The 20,135-nt window shown below is 40.5% G+C and overlaps 1 protein-coding gene across 1 annotated transcript; it reads right to left on the bottom strand.

The window, feature by feature from the left end:
* Positions 1-7,635: 7,635 nt before the first annotated feature.
* Positions 7,636-11,024, bottom strand: LOC103713936 (uncharacterized). Its single transcript, XM_008800990.5, has 6 exons — positions 10,123-11,024; positions 9,814-10,034; positions 9,449-9,677; positions 9,031-9,116; positions 8,585-8,676; positions 7,636-8,390 (listed from the first exon to the last, which is right to left on the bottom strand). Exons 1-6 carry the CDS (start codon positions 10,210-10,212, stop codon positions 8,149-8,151), a joined length of 960 nt encoding a protein of 319 aa, XP_008799212.3. The 5' UTR covers positions 10,213-11,024; the 3' UTR covers positions 7,636-8,148.
* Positions 11,025-20,135: the final 9,111 nt, after the last annotated feature.

The raw sequence follows: 20,135 nt of genomic DNA, 5'->3' as shown, positions 1-20,135 counted from the left end.
CTTTTTATGAAATCCATCAACTTTCTTTCATGCAATCCATATTCTAATATCAGTTTAATTTATGCAATCTATTAATTTTTCTTTTATGCAATCCACGTCTAAGTTTTAATTTAATATTTTGTAATTTATTCCATGCATCCTGAAATTCTTGTTTTAATTGCATAAGTTTTCTTTCTTCCCTTTGTTTATTTTTTTTCGAAAAATAGCTCTGCTTATTTAGAGATTAATCGAATATCCTCAATGAATTATTTGTTTTTAAAAAATAAACCTTAATGGAGTTTCTATTCTCTATTTGTGTACTCCAATCGCCTCTCTATGGATCGACCTCCTACAACCACTATTCATCGAATAAAGGATAGTAAGAGTAAAAAAATATAAAAATATTTGTTTATTGGTTAAAATTTTGATAACGACATTCTTTTTAAGTCATCCTCAGGTCTACAACAAGAAAGCCGACAACAGCATCCATCCATTTTTCGGAGTCGATGTCTGACATAGCTTCGTTGTAGGTCTTGGGATCATCACTATGATCTCTTTCTCCCATGAGAAGCTCTTCAACTATGTCCTCTGTAAGCATACCTAAGTATCTTTCAGGAGGATGGGAGATCCTACTGGATCTACGAAGTGGATGAGGTTCTTCATGTATTGGCTCAATGTGAATAGGTTCACTAGGCTCAATTGCTCGTTGCTCTGGAGAGACTTTCTCTTCGAGCTCAATTTTCCTTCCACTACCTCAATGAAGGATAAACTGTTTTCCCAAAAAGATGGCATGTCGGCTCACAAACACTTTGTGATCTTCTGGGATGTAAAAATTATATCCTAACGACTCTTTAGGATATCCAATGAAACGAGCACCAATTGTCCTAGCCTCTAACTTGTCTGTCTATTGTCGCTTGACTTAGGCTGGACATCCCCAAATCTTGAGATAACCAAGACTTGATTTCTTACCATGCCATATCTCATACGGTGTGGTAGGAACGGACTTAGAGAAAACTCTATTCAATATGTAGATAGTTGTAAGTAGGGCATCTCCCCACAAGAATAAGGGTAAGTCAGTGAAACTCATCATGGACTTGACCATATTCAATAGGGTCCGATTTCTCCTGTCTGACACTCCGTTGAGTTGAGGTGTTCCAGGAGGTGTCCATTGTAAAACTATACCATTTTGTTTGAGATAATCATGAAATATTTTACTAAGGTATTCTCCTCCTCGATCTGATCGAAGAACTTTAATGAGTTTTTCTGTCTGTTTTTCTACTTCAAATCTGAATTCTTTGAACCTTTCAAATGCTTCAGATTTATATCTCATAAGATAGACATAACCATACCGTGAGAAATCATCGGTAAAAGTAATAAAGTAGAAAAATTGACCCTTAGCCTGCACATCGAATGGGCCACACACATCAGTGTGTACTAAGGCAAGTATTTCAGTGGACCTCTCCTTGTGTCCTATAAAGGATAATTTGGCCATTTTTTCTTGAAGGCAGGATTCACAAATTGGATATGACTTAGAAGTCAATGAACTCAAAAGCCCATGTTTCTCCAATTTGTTAATTCTGTCTTCTCCTATATAACCAAGTCTGAGGTGCCACAAATACTTTTGATTTATCTCATCTCTAGATCTTTCAGATCCTATGATACTCACTGTATGCTCAGATACGTTCACAGATACATCCATATGTAAGTGATAGAGACCGTCAATCATAAAACTACGTCCAAACAGTTTATTTCGAAAATAAATGGAAACGTAGTCTTTATTGAAATTGAATTCATAATGTTCCTGTGCTAGATAAGATATGAAAATCAGATTTCTGCTAGCACTAGGTACAAAATAACAATCTCTAAGTATCAAACTAAATCCTGACGGTAAATACAAAGAAAACGTGCCTACAGCAATAGCAGTAACTCTTGCTCCATTACCAACCCGTAGGGTTACTGCACCTTCCATAAGCCTTCTACTTTTCTTTAGATCCTGCATTGTAGTACACAAGTAAATATTAGAATTAGAGTCTATAACCCGACTAGAAATAGAAGAAACCGTTAGATTAGTTTCAATAATGAGCATATTAGACATACCTTCAGAAGGCGCATTTTGCTTTTTATGTTTTCCAGGTAGATAGGACAGTTCCTCTTCCAATGGCCGTCTTCATTGCAATGGAAACATTTTCCTTTGGTTCGGCCTTCTTCTTAGGAACTTCCTTCTTCGGCTTTTTCTTGGTCTTCTGCTTCTTCGCAGGCTTCTTCTTCTTCCTAGTAGACTTTCTCTTGGTAGTAGAAGTTAGCTCAGTAGCGAGAACTGTGCCCCTTGAATCTTTCAAGGCTCCCTCATTTGTCACTAACAAATTCAACAATTCAAGCTTAGTGCATTCAATTTTATTCATATGGTAGTTTATAATAAACTGCCCATATAAAGATGGCAACGATTGTAGAATCAAATCCGTTTGCAAATCCTTGAGCATAGTCATACCAAGCTTCTCAAGCTCCACAAGATTCTCGATCATGGTCAAACCATGTTCATAGACGGACTGCCCATCATGCATCTTGGCTTTGAAGAGTCACTTGGACACTTCAAACCTCGCTGCGCGACTCTGTTCACCATATAACTCTTGTAGGTGATCAAGTATGTCCTTAGCAGTCTTCATGCTCTCATGCTGGCATTGCAATTCATTGAACATGGATGCCAAAATGTAGCACCTAACCTTATTGTTGTCATCCAACCATTTTGCATGCGTCTCACGCTGCTCGTTGATTGCACGGGCTGGTAACATCGGAAGTTCATGGTCAAGAACATAAGCTATCTTCTCGTAACTCAAAATGATCTTCAAGTTGCAGAGCCAATCTTTGTAGTTTGGTCCGGTCAACCTATTGTTATCTAGAATTCGAACTATCGGGTTGGAAGCCATTGACATCTACAAAGAGCAAAGATTCTAATTAGAAATTTGTATTTGACATTAATTTATTTTAGAGATTTTTAAAATAAAATTGGATCAAATTCTTCCACTATTTCTCGGATCTCTCATACTTTCCTCGTCAAGATACGAAAATCTGCGACTTAGAGTTTCAAGTGGGGTGCTGCGATCCCACCAATCTACATGTCACCTCACCTAACAGTTATTGGAGACATATAAACGATGAGTGTACAACTCTTGTACAATGCTTCGTAAGCATATTGAGCTAACTTGGTCTCCAAGTCATAAGGACCTCATCTAACAGTTATTGGACCCATTTCTTAGTTAAGTCAAACCCACCATATATCCTGCGGAAATAAATCCGTGATTGGGTCCTCACCTAACAATTATTGGAACCCAACCCCATCTTTGCCCAACAATATCTCATGTCAATAGAGAGGTCCAATCCCCCGATGCAACTAGCCCACTATATCCAGCCGAGACTAATCAACGCAGAAAAGATCTTAGCAACTCTACTACGGTGGAAGACCAATCGACTTAATATTGGATAATCAGATCTTAGTGATTCCAACTTTGAGCTTTCCATAAAAGGTAATCGATCAATTGGCGAAGTAAGTAGGTGGGAGGCTCTCCTTACTCAGAAAGTAAAGTTCTAATTAAGTAACCACCTTTAAGCTTTTCTATACACCAATTAGATCAATTAATCCAATATGGCCAGCTTAATGTATCATTCACTCTCGATTGATTTAGGAAGGTTTTAGGTCTTTTGGGATTTACATCTAATGTAACCATCTACCCCATACCATATATCATTCGATTTACATCTTATGTAAATGTCACATTGATTCAGATTTACATCCTATGTAATTATGAAATCCTTTCATATATTATGTGATTACATCTTATGTAAATAACATAATTGTTTCAGTTTACATCTTATGTAAATGTCCTGTTGTTTAAGAATTTTATTTACATCTCATGCAAATAAATTTTGTTTAACTAATACATACATCTCATGCATACATTGTTTTAAACATAACCTTAAACAAGTATGCACATTATGATTACCACATACATCTCATGTATACTTTTTCATATCTGAAACTTTAAACCTATTATGCTATTCTCTAAATTTTAGATCATGCGTTAATTGATTTTAAAAATTATAATCTAATTATAATTCTAAAATAATTTGCAAGATCAAAGCAAATAAAAAATCTGCATGCTGAAAATTTCAACAACCTGAAATTTTAGCATGCAGAAAATCCAGCAAGCATAATTTTTTAAAAAATTATATTAAAAATATGGTAATCAATCCTTAAGTCCTAATCATGCTCCCTGGAACCATGGCTCTGATACCACTGATGAGTTACGCCCCGTTCGATGTGATGTTCGCAGTGGAATTCGAACGGATCGTCGTTCATCGTATGAACGCACCTCAGATCGTAGAATTCAAAAAATTTTCTGGATCCAAATCCAGAAGATCTTTGAACTCATTAAGGAGGGGAGATTAGGATCTTAGAAGGATTGATTAAGATTTATAAAACTGAAACAAAATTAAAAGTTATAAATTTGAAGATCTCATCTTCAAAAATTCTACAGGTGTAGAACACCGCAGCCTGATGATCTTTCTAGGTTTCTGTTTGAGCTGCATAATTGTCCGGCCTCTACAGGTATCCATACGAGGATCTAATCATCTGAGAATAGGTCTTACCGGAGTGCTAGCTCCTTGCAAAGACCTTTCATGACTATCATAAGTTGGAATAAAAATCTGCAATTTACCTCCTTGAAGAAGAACCCTTTCTTCTTCAACCTTGCTTGTGATGGAGGAAGAGGAAAGAGGAACCTTGCACGTGGATCTTCCTTGCCTTGCTACCATGGAAGAAGAGGAGGATGAAGACCCCTTGCTGCCATGGAGAAGGAGGAAGAAGATGGGTTATGTGGCGTGAGGAAGAACTCCTTCTTCCTTGCTGTCGTGTGGTCTTTCTTTCTTTCTTTTCTTCTCAAACTTCCAATGCCTTGGAAAAGGAAAAAGGGAACTCCTTTGCTGCCGTGGGAAGGAGGAAGAAAGGAAGAGGAGGCGTGGAAAGGAAGAGAAGAGAATTAATCCATAACGTCTCCCTTGCTACCCTTTTATAGATTAGATTTAGGGCTTCTCCTAATCTTATTAAGAGTATGGGACTATAACCCACCCTTGGATTAATGCCAAGTATCCAATCCTTGTGCTCATAGATGCATGACATGTGTCCACTTAATCAATTCATTAATTCTTAATTACATTAGGACTCCTAATCTCATTAAGAGAATTAATTAATTTGGGAGCATGCATCCAATGACGCCATGTGGATTTTAAAGTCCGTATAGTGTGAACACGACTTAAGTCATATTCATCCTACGATGACATGTGGACTTTAAAATCCGCATAAACTCTGGTTAGTTCCAATTGACCCAATCATGAACCCAAATCAATTTGGGTCAAACCCAATTTGATTTGGCTCATTAAATCAGCCTAATTGCAATCAATTCCACTTAATTCTTCTTCCATTAACTCACTAACACTTAGTGGGTTAATTCAATCACCAATCATATTGATGATTAATTTCTATTGTGATTCCAAATCACAATTATGATAGTCTGACTAATTAAATCCTCTATGTGTGTGACCCCGTAGGTTCTATTCTGACTGGTAGTGAGACATATTTAGATCTCCATCTCAATATCACTGAAACTCCTTTCAGTGGACTGAAACAATTTTAGTTCTACTCTTAGGATTCACTGATCACTAAGTGAATGCCTTCGAGTCTCACAATCCACTAGTGACACCTAGCAGTATGTGGTGGCAACCCAGCAGAATGAAATATCTGAATCTCTCGGTGCAGTTGGCATATGATACAGTCTCTCTATCATGAATTCTGACATAACGGAGGTTATGGATAACTCGTCAAACCCCATCGTCTGTCATATGTCTAATTTATTCGACTTCCAGTTCGAGATATGGAAAACTCTTTTTCCAAAATGCCTGGCCAGAAATTTATCGAACTCAGTCTCATAAATCATATAGGATCACTCCTAATCTATCAAGGTCGATAGATCTCATCTAGATGCAACCCTATTCCAAAATGAACCTACTGTAGCCAATCCGCACGACAAGGATCCGAATGGCTAGGGCCCAAGTTTACATGCTCGTCAAACTACAACAACCTCACAGTGAATAGCTGAGGCATCGCAGGTCAAAGGATCAGTCATACAACTGCAGCATAAGTAGTCACTGACGAGTGGATAGACTACTTTCTTTGGTCACGCTCAGTACCTTGTTCTCTAACAAGTACTCGCATAATCACTCTAGTGTCTCTACACTGTGGACTTGAGACTCGTCCATCTAACTAAGTGATCTGTTCACTAATCTCAGTGGATCAATCACCGTCCCTCGTGATGGATCCATCGATCGGAGCATTTAGAAATTAATCCCTAATGACACATGCCTCAAATTTTCAACTCCTTGAGAATATGTGTCATCATCTATTAATTTCTTAGATGATTCATGGACACATATAAACATGAATGATAAACAACTTGCCTAATCTTATTTATTGATAAAAGTTAAAATTATAAATTTATGCTCTAGATTATAAATATGCGTCAGCCACGTTGGCTTCTAGGACATACTTCTAACACCTAGCCCATAGCCCGGCCTGCGGGCGGCCCGACCCGATAATACATCCAGCCCTACTATAAGAAGATGGATACATGCCTAGGTTGCAAGATCCTCTACAGTACATCTTTTGCACTGTAGAGAGCAGTGCATGCTCGAACATTACCATGTTGCCCATCTTAGAAATGAAGGGCTGTTGCTTACCTCCTACCCTACTTGTTTGGCAATTACTCTTTGTATTTGCTATCTAATATGATGCTCTCTGATAGAAAAAATATTGGTCATTTTGACTTTGGATTTTTCCGACCTTTTTGACCACAGCCTTGACTGAAGTGAATGACCTCGATATCGGCTGACGTATTATTCTGGTTGATCCTGCCTAGGAGTAATGCCAAAGGTCATTGAATAAGTTACAATTATGGTCTTGACAATAGTTACACCAGTACAACAGTAAAGACACGATCAGTGCGATTATCATCGCATGCCAATTGTGGAAAGTCGTTACCATATGGTTAATACATGATTAGCCATTATCACACGGATATGGCACTTTCCAATAAATCAAGTAACAGACACCACTCTCATCCTATATGTAAGGGTGACCGAGGGGCCCTAATGTATGCATTCTCAATCTCCCCCTTTCTCTCTCTTTTTTCCACTTTTGCTCTAAATCTTCACTGACTTAAGCATCAAAAGATTTTCCACCAAAAATTATCCGACAAGTAGGTCGTGCTCGTCTTTAGGCTTCACAATGCAAAATCTCTAGCATTCTCTCGGGCTTTTGACCACAGTTCTGCCGACATCTCAAGCAGAAACTGATCTCAACTCAGATTCTCGCAGCAACACTCTCTATTTTAAAGATACGTAGGGGCCCTTTCTTTATGAGACGGGGGACATGGTGACTATTGGAGGGTTTACCATTCCTAACGGTACCAAAGATGCTTGTAAAGGATCTAATTAACATGTCTGGCGTTGGAAATCCGAAAACATAAGCATGCGAGCACCTAATGAAGGCTAAAATAAATTATTTTCTAATTGCGACACCTTCACCATGGGAGTACGACAACCACCCAATGGACAAAATGAATGCATGAAGCATAATTGATTAACAACCAGATTTCTGTAGCCAAAAATAGCGTCCTTTTTAAACATGAACTTGGGCAACGGCAAAATTTTCAACACAGATCGAATTGTATCCCCCAGTTTTTCTTTCTCGTCACATCCAATAGAGGGGTATCGCTCTATCGCAGCATTCGTCAGACGAACGGCAATTTAGAAAGAAAGATGTGAACGAAACCCCCATGAGTTCCAAATTACTCCTTCCTCGTTTCTTCTCCTCTAAATTGGACAGCAACCTCAGCGACGCACAAGCTTAAGAGGCTAAGAGGTTGGGCCGGCGCAAAATGGGACAAACACCATCACCCGCTATGTTCCAAAGAGGATCCGGCGGTCCACCACGAAAGTCCTCCCACACGATAAATTGAGATGGAGACACTTTGAAGAACTTCTTTTTTTTCTCTTTGTTCTTTTTTCTGTTTTCATGCCATGAGCGTCGGGGAGTTACGAATGGATGCAAGATCTCTCAGCTCAGCCACGACGAATCCCCCTAAAGTAGTTGAAGTCATGGTGCTGGACCCCAAGCTGCTTTAGCCACGAATCCGCGGCGCTGAAGAGTGACAGCAATCGATCGTGGTCCCTGCCGTCGGCTCCCGAGACCCACACACTCCCCTGCATCTTGTAAGTGGCCAGGCCGAACGGAGGGAGAGCCATCCCTTTTCTCTCCCTCTGCTTCCTTTCGGCGCAATCCATATCTTCGTGGGGCCCGGCCTCTGCATGGTTTGGATTTATGAAAGAGAGGATTAGCATATTCTCACCATGATAAGACCCGCGGAAGGGAAGATGCTGAGAGGGGTTGTTGGGATAAATAATAGACTTGGACTGGAAGTGGGAAAATTGCCAAAAGAAAGAAAAAGAAAAGATAAAATGGTAGAGAGCTTAAGATGAAGACACCTTGTTGGCTTACCTTGGAATGAAGATGAGAGGGTATGGTATGTGAGGAAGCACGCAGACAAATCCTTCACAGTTCTGCCTACGGGGATGTGATAAATTGGATACCTAAACAAATAAGAGAAAATATAAAATTAGGAAGCTTTATGAATACCCCATGTTTATGTACATTCACATGTCAAAACGATTAGTAACTCTTTGGGTTCATTTGGTTCAGTTACAGACAGGTTCATAATTCACAATTGGCCCTTAATGGATGATCTGGGCTTGCTTCAGGTAAGATGAACCAAGGGGGCATAAAGAAGTTGTTAGTAAAATAGTTTTAGATGTACAAGAGAGCTGGAGACTCGGAGTTGTAGCATCCATGCCGTATTAGTTTTATATCATTTAGCGAGCAAAAAATGCATGCCTTGAGTTATAAATAAATCAATTGCTTGGAGTTTATTAGATGAGAAGAGGTACCAAGCCACTGCCATCCAGCTAGCTGGAGATAGATCTACACTCCTTAGCGTCAACAAGCCTGGGAATTCTTGAGCCAATTCGCTAATCTGAAGTAGAATTGTGAATAAGAAGCCATGGCTCCATGTTAGTTGATAAGAAACATAACAAACTTGATTACGAAGCCAGAAATTCATCAACTATTAAAAATTCAGTTTGGCAGCAAAGCTTAAAATATGGCAATATTATTGCAGAAACAACAGCACCAACAAATTAGGAGTCCAATTGATTCTTGCGATTATATCTAAAGATTTAATTTTCTCACTTATCAGGCAAGGCCATCAGACAATTATAATGGGTATTTGCTCGGATCTAAAATAACGAAAGGCTTTTATCATCTTCTACCTGGAAGAAAAACAGAGAAGATGAGAGGTAGAGGTACCTTAACCTTGAGAGGCACCCTTCCGTATGGGGCAGACCTCTCAATGTACTGGAAGTAGAGATAGCCCAACCTATCCCGTAAATGCCACAAGCTGTCCTGATCGAAATCACAATCCTCTGAAGAACTACAACTGGATCTCCATAGCTTGTCACTCTCACTATCATCACTGCAAGAATCACTGAATTCCCTCATCTCAGGAACACCGGTTTCTCTTTCTTTCTTACGACCCCTGCATCATTGATCTCTTATGTAAGGCCTCAGACTTCATGGATGGAAAAAGAAAAGAAATAAAAAAAAAAAAATCATCGTTCAGAAAACAGCAGAAGAGAGGAGTTGGAAAAAGATGGGAAAGATGAAAGATATACCTGATGTTAGTTAAGGATGAAGCGCTAGTATAGATTTGGATGGCGGAGAGGTAAGGGACGTAGTACTGGACGAGCGCCTCGTAGCCGTTGAGAGAGACGGGAGTGCCGGCACCGTAGGCGCTCCATTCGTCGTAGCAATCCCAGAGATCTTTCAGCGCGAAGTACTCGACGGTGTCGGAATCCCACGGGTGCCAAAGCTGGTTCAACTCTTCCAGGCACGACTGCAGCGGAGGAGGAACGCGGCCATGCCACCCAATTCAGTCGGAATCAAAGCAAACGATACGTGCAATCAAAGAGAAAGAAACTCACCTTTGGGAGGTAGCGCGATGGGACGACCGGCGTGGTGCGATCAAGAAAGCATTGGAGGTTGGACGGGGCGGACCCTCCGAGGAAAGTCATCGTCCTTCCTCCTCCCCTTCTAAGGACAGACGGCGACGGAGGGGCGAAGGACCGAGGGAGGGAGAGAGGTGAATTGGGCTGGGAAGGTGGAAGAGGGGGAGAAGAGGAGAAGAAACCGGTCCACGAGAATTATATGCTGCTGTTGACCCTTTTGGACAGCTATCGCTCTAACAAACAGAGGGGAACAACAATCCCACCCAAATTCCACTTCCTTCTTCTTTTCTTTTTTCTTTCTTTTAGTTAGATCGTTACAACGAAGGGAACTCCCCTCCTTTGATGCCAGCTATTAAGCCCCGTCCCTCGAACCGTATGAAAGGGAGAGGGAGGGGCTCTGCTTTCCGTGGCAGCAAGGAAACTCCAACCGATGTATAACGTATGTTGTTAGAGAAAGCAGTCCTGGGAAGGGAGCGCAGAACCTGTCAAAAGCTAACCCACCCGTAAAAACAGGGGAAAGTTGTTTCCCCTTTTTAACATTTACAATTCGTTAAACGGAGAGAGATGGAAGCAAAACTATTCGCTTCCTATTCTGGGACTTTATTCTAATAATATAACTATATATATAATATAACACACGCATAGGTTGTCTCTCCGTTAAAAGAGTCCTTCATGTCTAGGCCAAACCTCCTGTTTCTCTCCTTGCTTTAAGCATGATCCAGTCTAACGCCGCGCAGAAAACGACCTTCACTGACCGAATTTATAATTCCTTCATTAAAAAGAAAAAAGAATACCCGAGTATAGACGATTGAACAAAATTAGCTGCAGAGAGAAATGGTGGAAGGCATGCTATCCGTTCCTTGTGCTCAATTCCGTCTTTTTGGTATCAAGGGGACGGGAAGTATTTTAAAGCAGCATCGAACCCCACCAGTCCATAAAAGGTCAGAAGGAAAGATGGAATATTGGTGAAGGAACAGTAAGCATCCGACGAATAAAGAAAAGGGGAGATATGGGTTCTAAAAAAGAAAGGTGACTTTTTCTGCAAGTTGTGGTTTGCTTCTCTATCCATCGCCTCGTTGCGCTCATCCGTTCTTGTACGAATCCCTTCTTTACCCCTCCGCCATCTCTCCCTCTGTGAACCCCACTCTACGCGTTTCCTCCATTCAAGGGGCACGTCCTCCTTATCACAAGAAAAAGGAGCGCGACCTTTCTTGACAGTCGAAAAGGTCAAAAGGAGAGGGTGAAGGGGATGAACGACCTTTTCCTTTTTCTTTGCCGTTTGTTTTTTTGTTTTTTTTTTTTTTAAAATCTCAAAGGAAACAAGCAGCAAGAGAGAGGAGGGGTGCCGGGGCAGAGGAGAGAGACTTCAATTCATATAATTGGTGGATCGGAACAACTTTTAGTATCCTCTTGGGCGTGCAAGTCAAGGTGGCGGACGAAAGAGAAACAGTAAACTGAGGAATCTATTTCTTTTTTTAGGAAGGTAATTGGAGGAATCAGTCTGGTATATAGTTTGGGAGTTTGACAGTTTCTGTGGCCTGCCGCTGCAACTGGGAGAGCGGAGAGCTCACGGTGGGCTTCGTTGCTGCTTCATACTCCCTACCGATTCCTTCTCCCATCTATTATTTTATTTATTTGTTTTGATAATTCAACAGGACAACGGCCGATTAAAACCGACGGCATGAGTAATTTTGGAAGGACGGGTTCGTTGACAGGGAGAGGGGAAAAAAACTCCTGTGTTTATAGTGTCACCGGCACGCCATCTCATGCGTCATTCTTAACTACTTCAGGAGAAATTTTCTTTGAACTGTTTGGCTCCAAGCTCCTTTTTCTGGCAAGAACAGCGTGGGAGGCGCAACTGCATGCCCCCGGCTTTCCTGTTGCTTTTCTATCAAAACCTCAATAGTTGTGGGAAACGTATCCTAATCAGCGGATTTAGAAAGGCCAAGTTTCACTCAATCCACAATCGCAAGCGATCTCCTAATTCAGTCGCTTTTAAGATTAAAAAATTACAAAGAAAAAATTTGAAATAAATTTCATGGGACCCTACCTAATTATTTTTAAAAAATAAAATTTATATTATTTTAAAAAAGTTATTGGATGTTGAGATCTACTAAAAAAATAAATTTAGAAAAAAAACTTTCTCTGCACATGCAGAGGGACTCTTGTTGACCATTTAGAGAAAATTAAATTTAGAGTTACTTTAGAAATCCATTAACTAATTCCACGCTTGCAGAAGAAAAAAATTTTGAAAAAAAAATGGAATATGTTTGAATTAGAGTGGAATTCTTCTTAGTTATTTTACGAAAAAAAATATTACCTATTTTTTGGATAAAATTGGATTTATTAAACCAATCTAGTAAACATCAGAAAATAAAATATGCAAAGAACCTGAAAGAATTTCAAATGCAGCATTCCAAAAAATCATTCTTGTATGATTAGCCATATATATCGCCATTCAATTAGCTGCAATTTTTGTATGTCATGTCATAAGATAGTAAAAATGTTTTCTGAGAAAAAATAAATCAATTCAAAAAAAATCCTCTACCTTTCAAAATTATTTTTCTCCACAAATTATCGATTATTCTATTATATAAATTGATATTTATAATTTTACTATCTTTCGATGCATTGTGTAGGTATCAGACTTCTTATTTGACTAAACAAAAGGTATGAAATTTTTTCTCTTTTTTTATCCTTCTTTTAGGTTTGTGTGACTGTTCGTCCGTGCATGGACGCCATCGTTGCAGCGATCCATCCACATTCCTTGCCCTGCACAAGAATCTTAACATGGTTGCACAAATCCCAGTGCACTAATTAATGATAAATGAATGATAGTCTTCTTGTCTCTACTTTTGGTTACAACAAGAATTCTCTCCTACGCACCTTTCTTCATCTTGATTGCCATAACCACGCTGCTTACCACACAAAGTATCACGTTGATTGGTCATTAGTCCCTCCACCTCTCCCTCATGCAAAATCCTCTCCAGAACGGCTGTCTTGTCCCTTTCATCTCTGGTGCAAAAAGAGCCTGCAAGAGAAGTCGGACGTTAAGTCAAACCAATGGCCATCAAGCTAAATATTGAATTGAATTCATCTTACACCTTTAGAGTATGGGTTCCAAAGCAAAAAAGCTTATTTACCAAAAACAAAACAAAAAAAAACAAAAAAGCTTGGATCATATCATACCTAGGTTCTTTTAGAGCATGAGTACGAACTAAGCCAAGTCTATTTGGGTAGCCCAAAAGTACCAAAAAGAAAATTAAAAAAAAAGGCTGCACGTGCCCAGCACATGCGTTAAAAGAAGAAGACTCCCGATCCTCCTGACCTCATCGGAAGAAGACCTACCAAGGGCCGAATTCCAACCTTCCTCAACCCTATTTAGAGCCCCTCCGATCCTCTCTTTGTTTTCACCGAAGAGCCCACGTCCCCCAATCAAAGTCGTCGTCGGAATCTCTATTTTTTCCTCTTCGAACACCAATAGCCTTTTGCACTGTTGCAACAGCAAATGTTGCCAGAAATCAGGTAAGGACCCAACTCCTTAGATTTACCCCTCTTCTTTTTCTTCCGAACCGCTTAAAGCATTGATTCCAGCCGACGATTGCCGGATTTTTGGCAAAAAAGGGTGATGCTCCGGTCCCCTATTTTCGAAAAACCAACCCTTTATCGTCTAATTCTGATTGCCTCTATCGGCAACGCTTGTCGCCAGAAGCTTTTCTTATTTCCTCGCGGTGGCTGGAAATCATGGCCGAGACAACAGCCGCCAGGATGCAATGGATTTTATGATTTAAGTGGGGTCGGAACCTTTGTTTTTATGAGTTTTGGAGCTGTCAGCCTTTCACCCCCACCGGCTGCCCACGGCCTGTTGGCCGACCGTGGTGCTCCGAGCTTCCTGTCTTCTGAAGGGAAAATTTCCCGAGTTGTCCGATAAAATCGAACGCCAGGCATGAAAAATCAGTTTTAATTTTTTTTATTTTATTTATAACAATTATAAATATTAAATTTAACTTTTATGTAAAATTACCTCAAGCCCGTAGCGGAAGTTGGTCGAGGTAATTTGAATCTGGATCTGGATCTAGATCCCTGAAGGTAGCTCTGTAAGGCCTGGATCTGCAAGCCCTCTACTTCGCACGCACGTCGAGCTTCGTAGGAAGGTTGGACGATATCTGTATTTTGCAAAACCACTTTTTGCAAAAAGGACCCTAGAAGAAACACTTTTCTTTTCTTCTCTTCTTCTTCTTCCTTCTCTCCCGTTTCCAACCCGAGAGCTTCAATTTTGGACTGATCGTAGAGGAGAAGAGAGGAGACTAGAAAGCCGGATCTGAATGCTTGCCACTGGGAGAAGATTGAGAGAGAAGGACCACTTCTTCTCTCTTCCTCTTCTCCTTTAGAAAAATCCCACCGAAGCCGCCTCTGTCTGTGAAGTTTCTTCCCAAAATTTCACGGACAGATTCACACCTTTTTCTCTCTGATTCGTTCTATATTCAAGAGGAAAACGTTGGTCTATCTATAGGCCAACGCAGAGAGGATTTAAGAGGAGTAATGACTGTCTTTACGAATCCATACGTTATAAATTCATAACGTTTGTTTCAAAAACAAACGTGGGGAAAAAACAGTAAATCCATCCGATAACAGCCGGATTTCAAAAATCAAATTTAACCGGAATGTAGCCGGTTCAAAACCGGACATTCCGGTCCAGACGGCAGAGCGGCCGGAGGCCAGACGGTGGCACGGTGTGGAGACGAAGCCGGGAGGAAGAAGGCTCTGTTTTCTCCTCCCAGGCTTTTCTCCATCGCGGTTCACAAAAAAATCCTTAAGGGTCCATGAGGGGGAGTGGTCCACGGGTCCATGGGAGTTTAAAAACAAGTCAGCCGTAACCATTTAAATGGGATTAGTCAAATAGGAAATGGGTTAGCCCATTTTGAAATAAAGCAAGCCTATTTGGTTCTAAACCAAATTGACAGCCCATTTGAATGATTTTTGACCCGAAAAAATTCCACATGAGTCCGACTCATGAGAGATACAATTAGGTCCAGTTTCGGCTCGATCCAAGTCCGACTTAGATCAGAACAAATATGAAATTAAATCCCAATTAAATCATGATCGAGCCCAATTACACTAATTTAGACCCAATCAAATCCAATCTCAACAATTGAGTCCTGATCAAGTTCCATTACATTAATTGAAACTTGATTGACCCGAAATACAGACTTAATTAGTTGTTCATCCATGAAATTTAGCATGTACCTCATGTTCAGTGCTAGCTGAACATAGACAGAACCAAATTCCAAATAACCCACAATTTAATTCTTAATTAAATTGGGTCAAGACCTTCTTACTTAGTTTGACTAATGTGCGTGACTCCGATAGGTTCGAACACTAAGCCGGTAGTACATGGACTACTCCATGCACTAATCGAGGTGACCATCTAGCAATGATACCCGACGTCCGGATAGGTCGAATATGCAAAGCAACATTCAAGAACCTAGACGTATGGTTGTTGCATAATTCATCCCTATGACCATCGATGCTCAAGATGACCTCAGAGTGGACTGTCGAATTCTGGGTCCAGTCATCCATAGTGTATTTCAATTAATCAAATCAAATGACCATCACTTGGTTTACCCTGGCCAAGGTTTTACTGAATTGAAATACAGCGAGACATCAACTCCTATAATCTGGAGCGGTCAATCCCATCTTGACTCGTACACAGACTTCGCGAGTACTTGACTGTACCCAGCATCCTTCCGATCCCTGAATTAGAAATTCAGGTCATCCAGTGCCTAAGTACAGTGAGTTGCTTGCAAGTCACCGTGACAGTCTCAGGTCTAAGGGGTACTTATGCCCATACGCTTTGCGAGCTAACTCCCGACAGTAGAGTGCTACGCAGGTGAGTCACTGTTCAGTGATGATGTACTCCTACATCTCACCTGTATGCCATACAGTGTCTCCACACTTCTTGGTTTAAGAGGACAACCAACTAAATGACACACAACGACCTATACTTGACATAGCTATTGTCCAATTGACAGCTTATCATTTGGTCGCGAACTGGTTTAAGGACTAAATGATAAAACCTCTTTTATCCACTAAATTAGTCCTAAGGACTTCATCACAATACACAGGAGTTCAATTTGAAGATGTAACACTTGTGATGAATAGAAAATTGCCAGAATAAATTTTTATTCATTTTAATAAAAATATACATAATCCAATTTCTTACAATTAAAAATTGGCTTTGGGACACAATTCCCAACAACTCCCACTTGGACTAAAGCCAATTTGTACAGTATCTTATACCCATCTTCGATTTGTGATAATCGAACTCCTTTACAGAAAGGGCTTTAGTGAATGGGTCAGCTAGGTTCTCCTTTCCATCGATCTTCTGAAGATTGACGTCACCTCGTTCCACAATCTCTCGTACAAGGTGGTAGCGACGCAGAATGTGCTTGGTTCTATGGTGAGACTTTGGCTCCTTTGCTTGTGCAATGGCTCCAGTATTGTCACAATACAAAAGAACTGGACCATTGATTGAGGGAGCAACACCAAGTTGATTTACAAACTTCTTGATCCAAACAGCTTCCTTTGCCGCATCTGATGCAGCAACATACTCTGCTTCGCATACGGAATCGGCTACTGAATGCTGCTTGGAACTTTTCCAGCAGACTGCTCCTCCATTCAGGGTAAACACAAATCCTGACATACTCTTACTGTCATCATGGTCTGACTGAAAACTAGAGTCGGTAAACCCCACAAGTTTTAAGTCAGATTCTCCATAGATTAACCATTGGTCCTTAGTATTTCTTAAATACTTAAGGATGGTTTTCACCACCTTCCAATGGTTCTCACCCGGATCAGACTGATACCTACTCGCTACTGCTAGTGAGTAAGCAACATCCGGTCTTGTACATGTCATGGCGTACATGATAGAACCTATTGCAGAAGCATATGGGATTCTACTCATACGCTCTCTCTCTTCGGAAGTTGTCGGACAATCTTTCTTAGAGAGAGAAATTCCTTGGCCTATCGGAAGATAGCCCTTCTTGGAATTCTCCATGTTGAACCGCTTCAACATAGTGTCGATGTACGTGGATTGGGACAATCCAAGCAACTTCTTAGATCTATCTCTATAGATCTTCATCCCTAAGATGTAGGATGCTTCTCCCAAATCCTTCATGGAGAATTGTGATGACAGCCAAAGTTTCACATTTTGTAATGCAGGAATGTCATTCCCAATTAAGAGAATGTCATCCACATACAACACAAGAAATGTGATCACTAAACCGTTAACCCACTTGTAGACACAAGGTTCTTCTTCGTTCTTAACGAAGCCATATGTTTTGATAGTTTTATCGAAACGTATGTTCCAACTTCGAGAAGCTTGCTTAAGTCCATAAATGGACTTTTGTAGCTTGCATACTTTGGACTCGTCTATGGATGTGAAACCCTCAGGTTGTATCATATACACCTCTTCTTCCAGCTCTCCATTTAGAAAAGCTGTTTTCACATCCATTTGCCAGATTTCATAATCCATATATGCTGCTATAGCTAGCATGATCCGAATAGATTTTAGCATTGCCACAGGGGAAAAAGTCTCGTCATAATCGATACCATAACGTTGACGATACCCCTTGGCAACTAGACGGGCTTTATAGGTCTCCACTTTTCCGTCTGCGCCTCTCTTTCTTTTGAAGATCCATTTGCACCCTATGGGTTTTATCCCTTCGGGTGGATCAACTAGTGTCCATACACTATTGATTTCCATGGATTTCATTTCGGATCTCATGGCATTAAGCCATAACTCAGAGTCGGACCTTTGCATAGCATCCATATAGGTAATCGGATCCTCATTGTTCTCATCAAGCTCAATGGGATCTGCGTCTTGGACCAAGAAACCGTAGTATCTGTCCACTTGACGCGGTACTCTACCTGATCGCCTTAATGGTGCTTCTACATTGGGCTCCGGGTTTGATCTAATCGAATCCGGTTCTGTGGGTTCAGTAGTTTGTGTTAAATCTTCCATCTGTTGAGCTTCATTAAGTTCAACCTTAGAGGCAACAATTCCTTCACTAAGGAATTCTTTTTCCAAAAAGGTTGCCTTAAGTCCTACGAACACCTTTTGTTCATTAGGAAGGTAGAAGTAATAACCCCTAGTTTCCTTGGGGTACCCTACAAAATAACACTTATTGGACCTAGGACCAAGTTTGTCAGTTTGAGAACGTTTAACATAAGCCGGACATCCCCAAACCCTAAGGTATGAAAGTGTCGGCTTACGCCCAGTCCATATCTCATATGGAGTCTTCTCAACAGACTTACTTGGAACCTTATTTAGTATTATACACGCAGACTCTAAAGCATAACCCCAAAAAGATACAGGCAGACTAGTAAACCCCATCATGGATCGAACCATGTCTAACAGAGTTCGATTCCTCCTTTCGGATACACCATTGTGCTGAGGTGTTCCTGGAGGGGTCCATTGTGAGAGAATCCCATTCTCCTCTAGATAAGTCAAGAAATCACCAGAAAGGTATTTTCCTCCTCGGTCTGACCGAAGGATCTTAATACTCTTTCCAGTCTGTTTTTCTACTTCATTACGAAATTGTTTGAACATTTCAAATGATTCCGACTTGTGCTTCATCAGATAGACATACCCATACCTGGATAGGTCATCTGTGAAGGTTATGAAGTAGGCATAACCACCTTTGGCACTTACGTTCATAGGTCCACATACATCAGTATGTATGAGGCCAAGAACATCGCTGGCTCGTTCACCCTTTCCAGAAAAAGGTGACTTGGTCATCTTACCCAGAAGACAGGATTCACAAGTTGGCAATGATTCACAATCATTGATTTCTAAAATGCCCTGTTGGGCTAACCTGTTTATCCTGTTTTTATTTATGTGACCTAATCGGCAATGCCACAAATAGGCTTCATTGACATTATCTAACTTAGGGCGTTTATTAGAGGTGTACATTACATTCACAGGCAGTGATAGAGTATAAATGCCATATTTCAATTGTCCACGAAAAATTTTAATACCATTCAAAATGATATCACAAAAATTTTCTTTTATTGATAAACAATAACCATTTTTGGCCAAAAGGCCTACAGAGATGACATTCATTAAAAATGTTGGACAATAATGACAATCATCTAATATGACTACTCTAGATTCAAAAACAAGCTGAATGACTCCTAAAGCTAGGACTGGAACTGATCTTCCATCTCCAACGTTCAGGAATCTCTCGTCATTCTTGAATCTTCTACTAACTTGAAGTCCCTGCAACGAATTGCAAATATTAATTGGACTTCCGGTATCCAATACCCAAGTGGTAGAATCATAAATTGAAAAATTACAAGGTATTATCATATAATTACCTTGTGCAGCAACTGTTTGCTGCTTTTTCTTCTTAGGCCTGTTTGGATCAAGGGACGCTATGTAAGCCGGACAGTTCCGCTTCCAATGACCCATCTTCTTACAGAAGAAGCACTCTGCCTTGCTCTTATCGGCTTTATGCTTCTTAGTCTGGCTGGGCTTAGAGACCCCAGCACGAGCTTTCTGCACCTTCTTCTTCTTTCCTTTCTTAAAGAAAGAAAGTCCTGCAGAAGTTCCACCTACCACATTCACCGACTCCTTTTTGAGTTGGTGATCCTTCTGAAAGGTCTGCAGTAAACCTAGCAAACCATGATAGGATACTTCAGGTTTACTCATTCTATAATGACTAAGGAAGGTCAGGTAGGACTTGGGAAGTGAGTTTAAAATGGCGTCCTTGCCCAATTGCTCGTGCAAAGGAAAGCCAAGTTTACTTAGACGATCGATTTGTTCGACCATGTACAATACATGATCGGTGACCGATGCTCCTTCCCTCATGCGGGCATTGAATATAGCGCAGGAGGTTTTATGTCGTTCAACATCATCAGGTGTGCCGAAAGACTCCTTCAACATTTGAAGGATTTCCACTGGCCGCGCTTCCTCGAATTTACGACTA

Source organism: Phoenix dactylifera, chromosome 1 (assembly GCF_051530095.1).
Source record: "Phoenix dactylifera cultivar Ajwa chromosome 1, Ajwa_hap1_PhDact_Kaust_v1.1, whole genome shotgun sequence".
Taxonomy (NCBI): Eukaryota; Viridiplantae; Streptophyta; class Magnoliopsida; order Arecales; family Arecaceae; genus Phoenix; species Phoenix dactylifera.
The sequence above is the reverse complement of the archived record's forward strand: the minus strand, read 5'-3'. Positions and strand labels throughout refer to the sequence as shown.

Excerpts from the sequence above, each read along its gene's own strand:
- LOC103713936 (XM_008800990.5), bottom strand. The coding sequence starts at position 10,212 with ATGACTTTCCTCGGAGGGTCCGCCCCGTCCAACCTCCAATGCTTTCTT. Across the intron at positions 10,035-10,122 it reads CATCGCGCTACCTCCCAAAG|TCGTGCCTGGAAGAGTTGAA; the intron begins GTGAGTTTCTTT and ends CCTCCGCTGCAG. Across the intron at positions 8,391-8,584 it reads CCTCTCATCTTCATTCCAAG|AGGCCGGGCCCCACGAAGAT; the intron begins GTAAGCCAACAA and ends CAAACCATGCAG.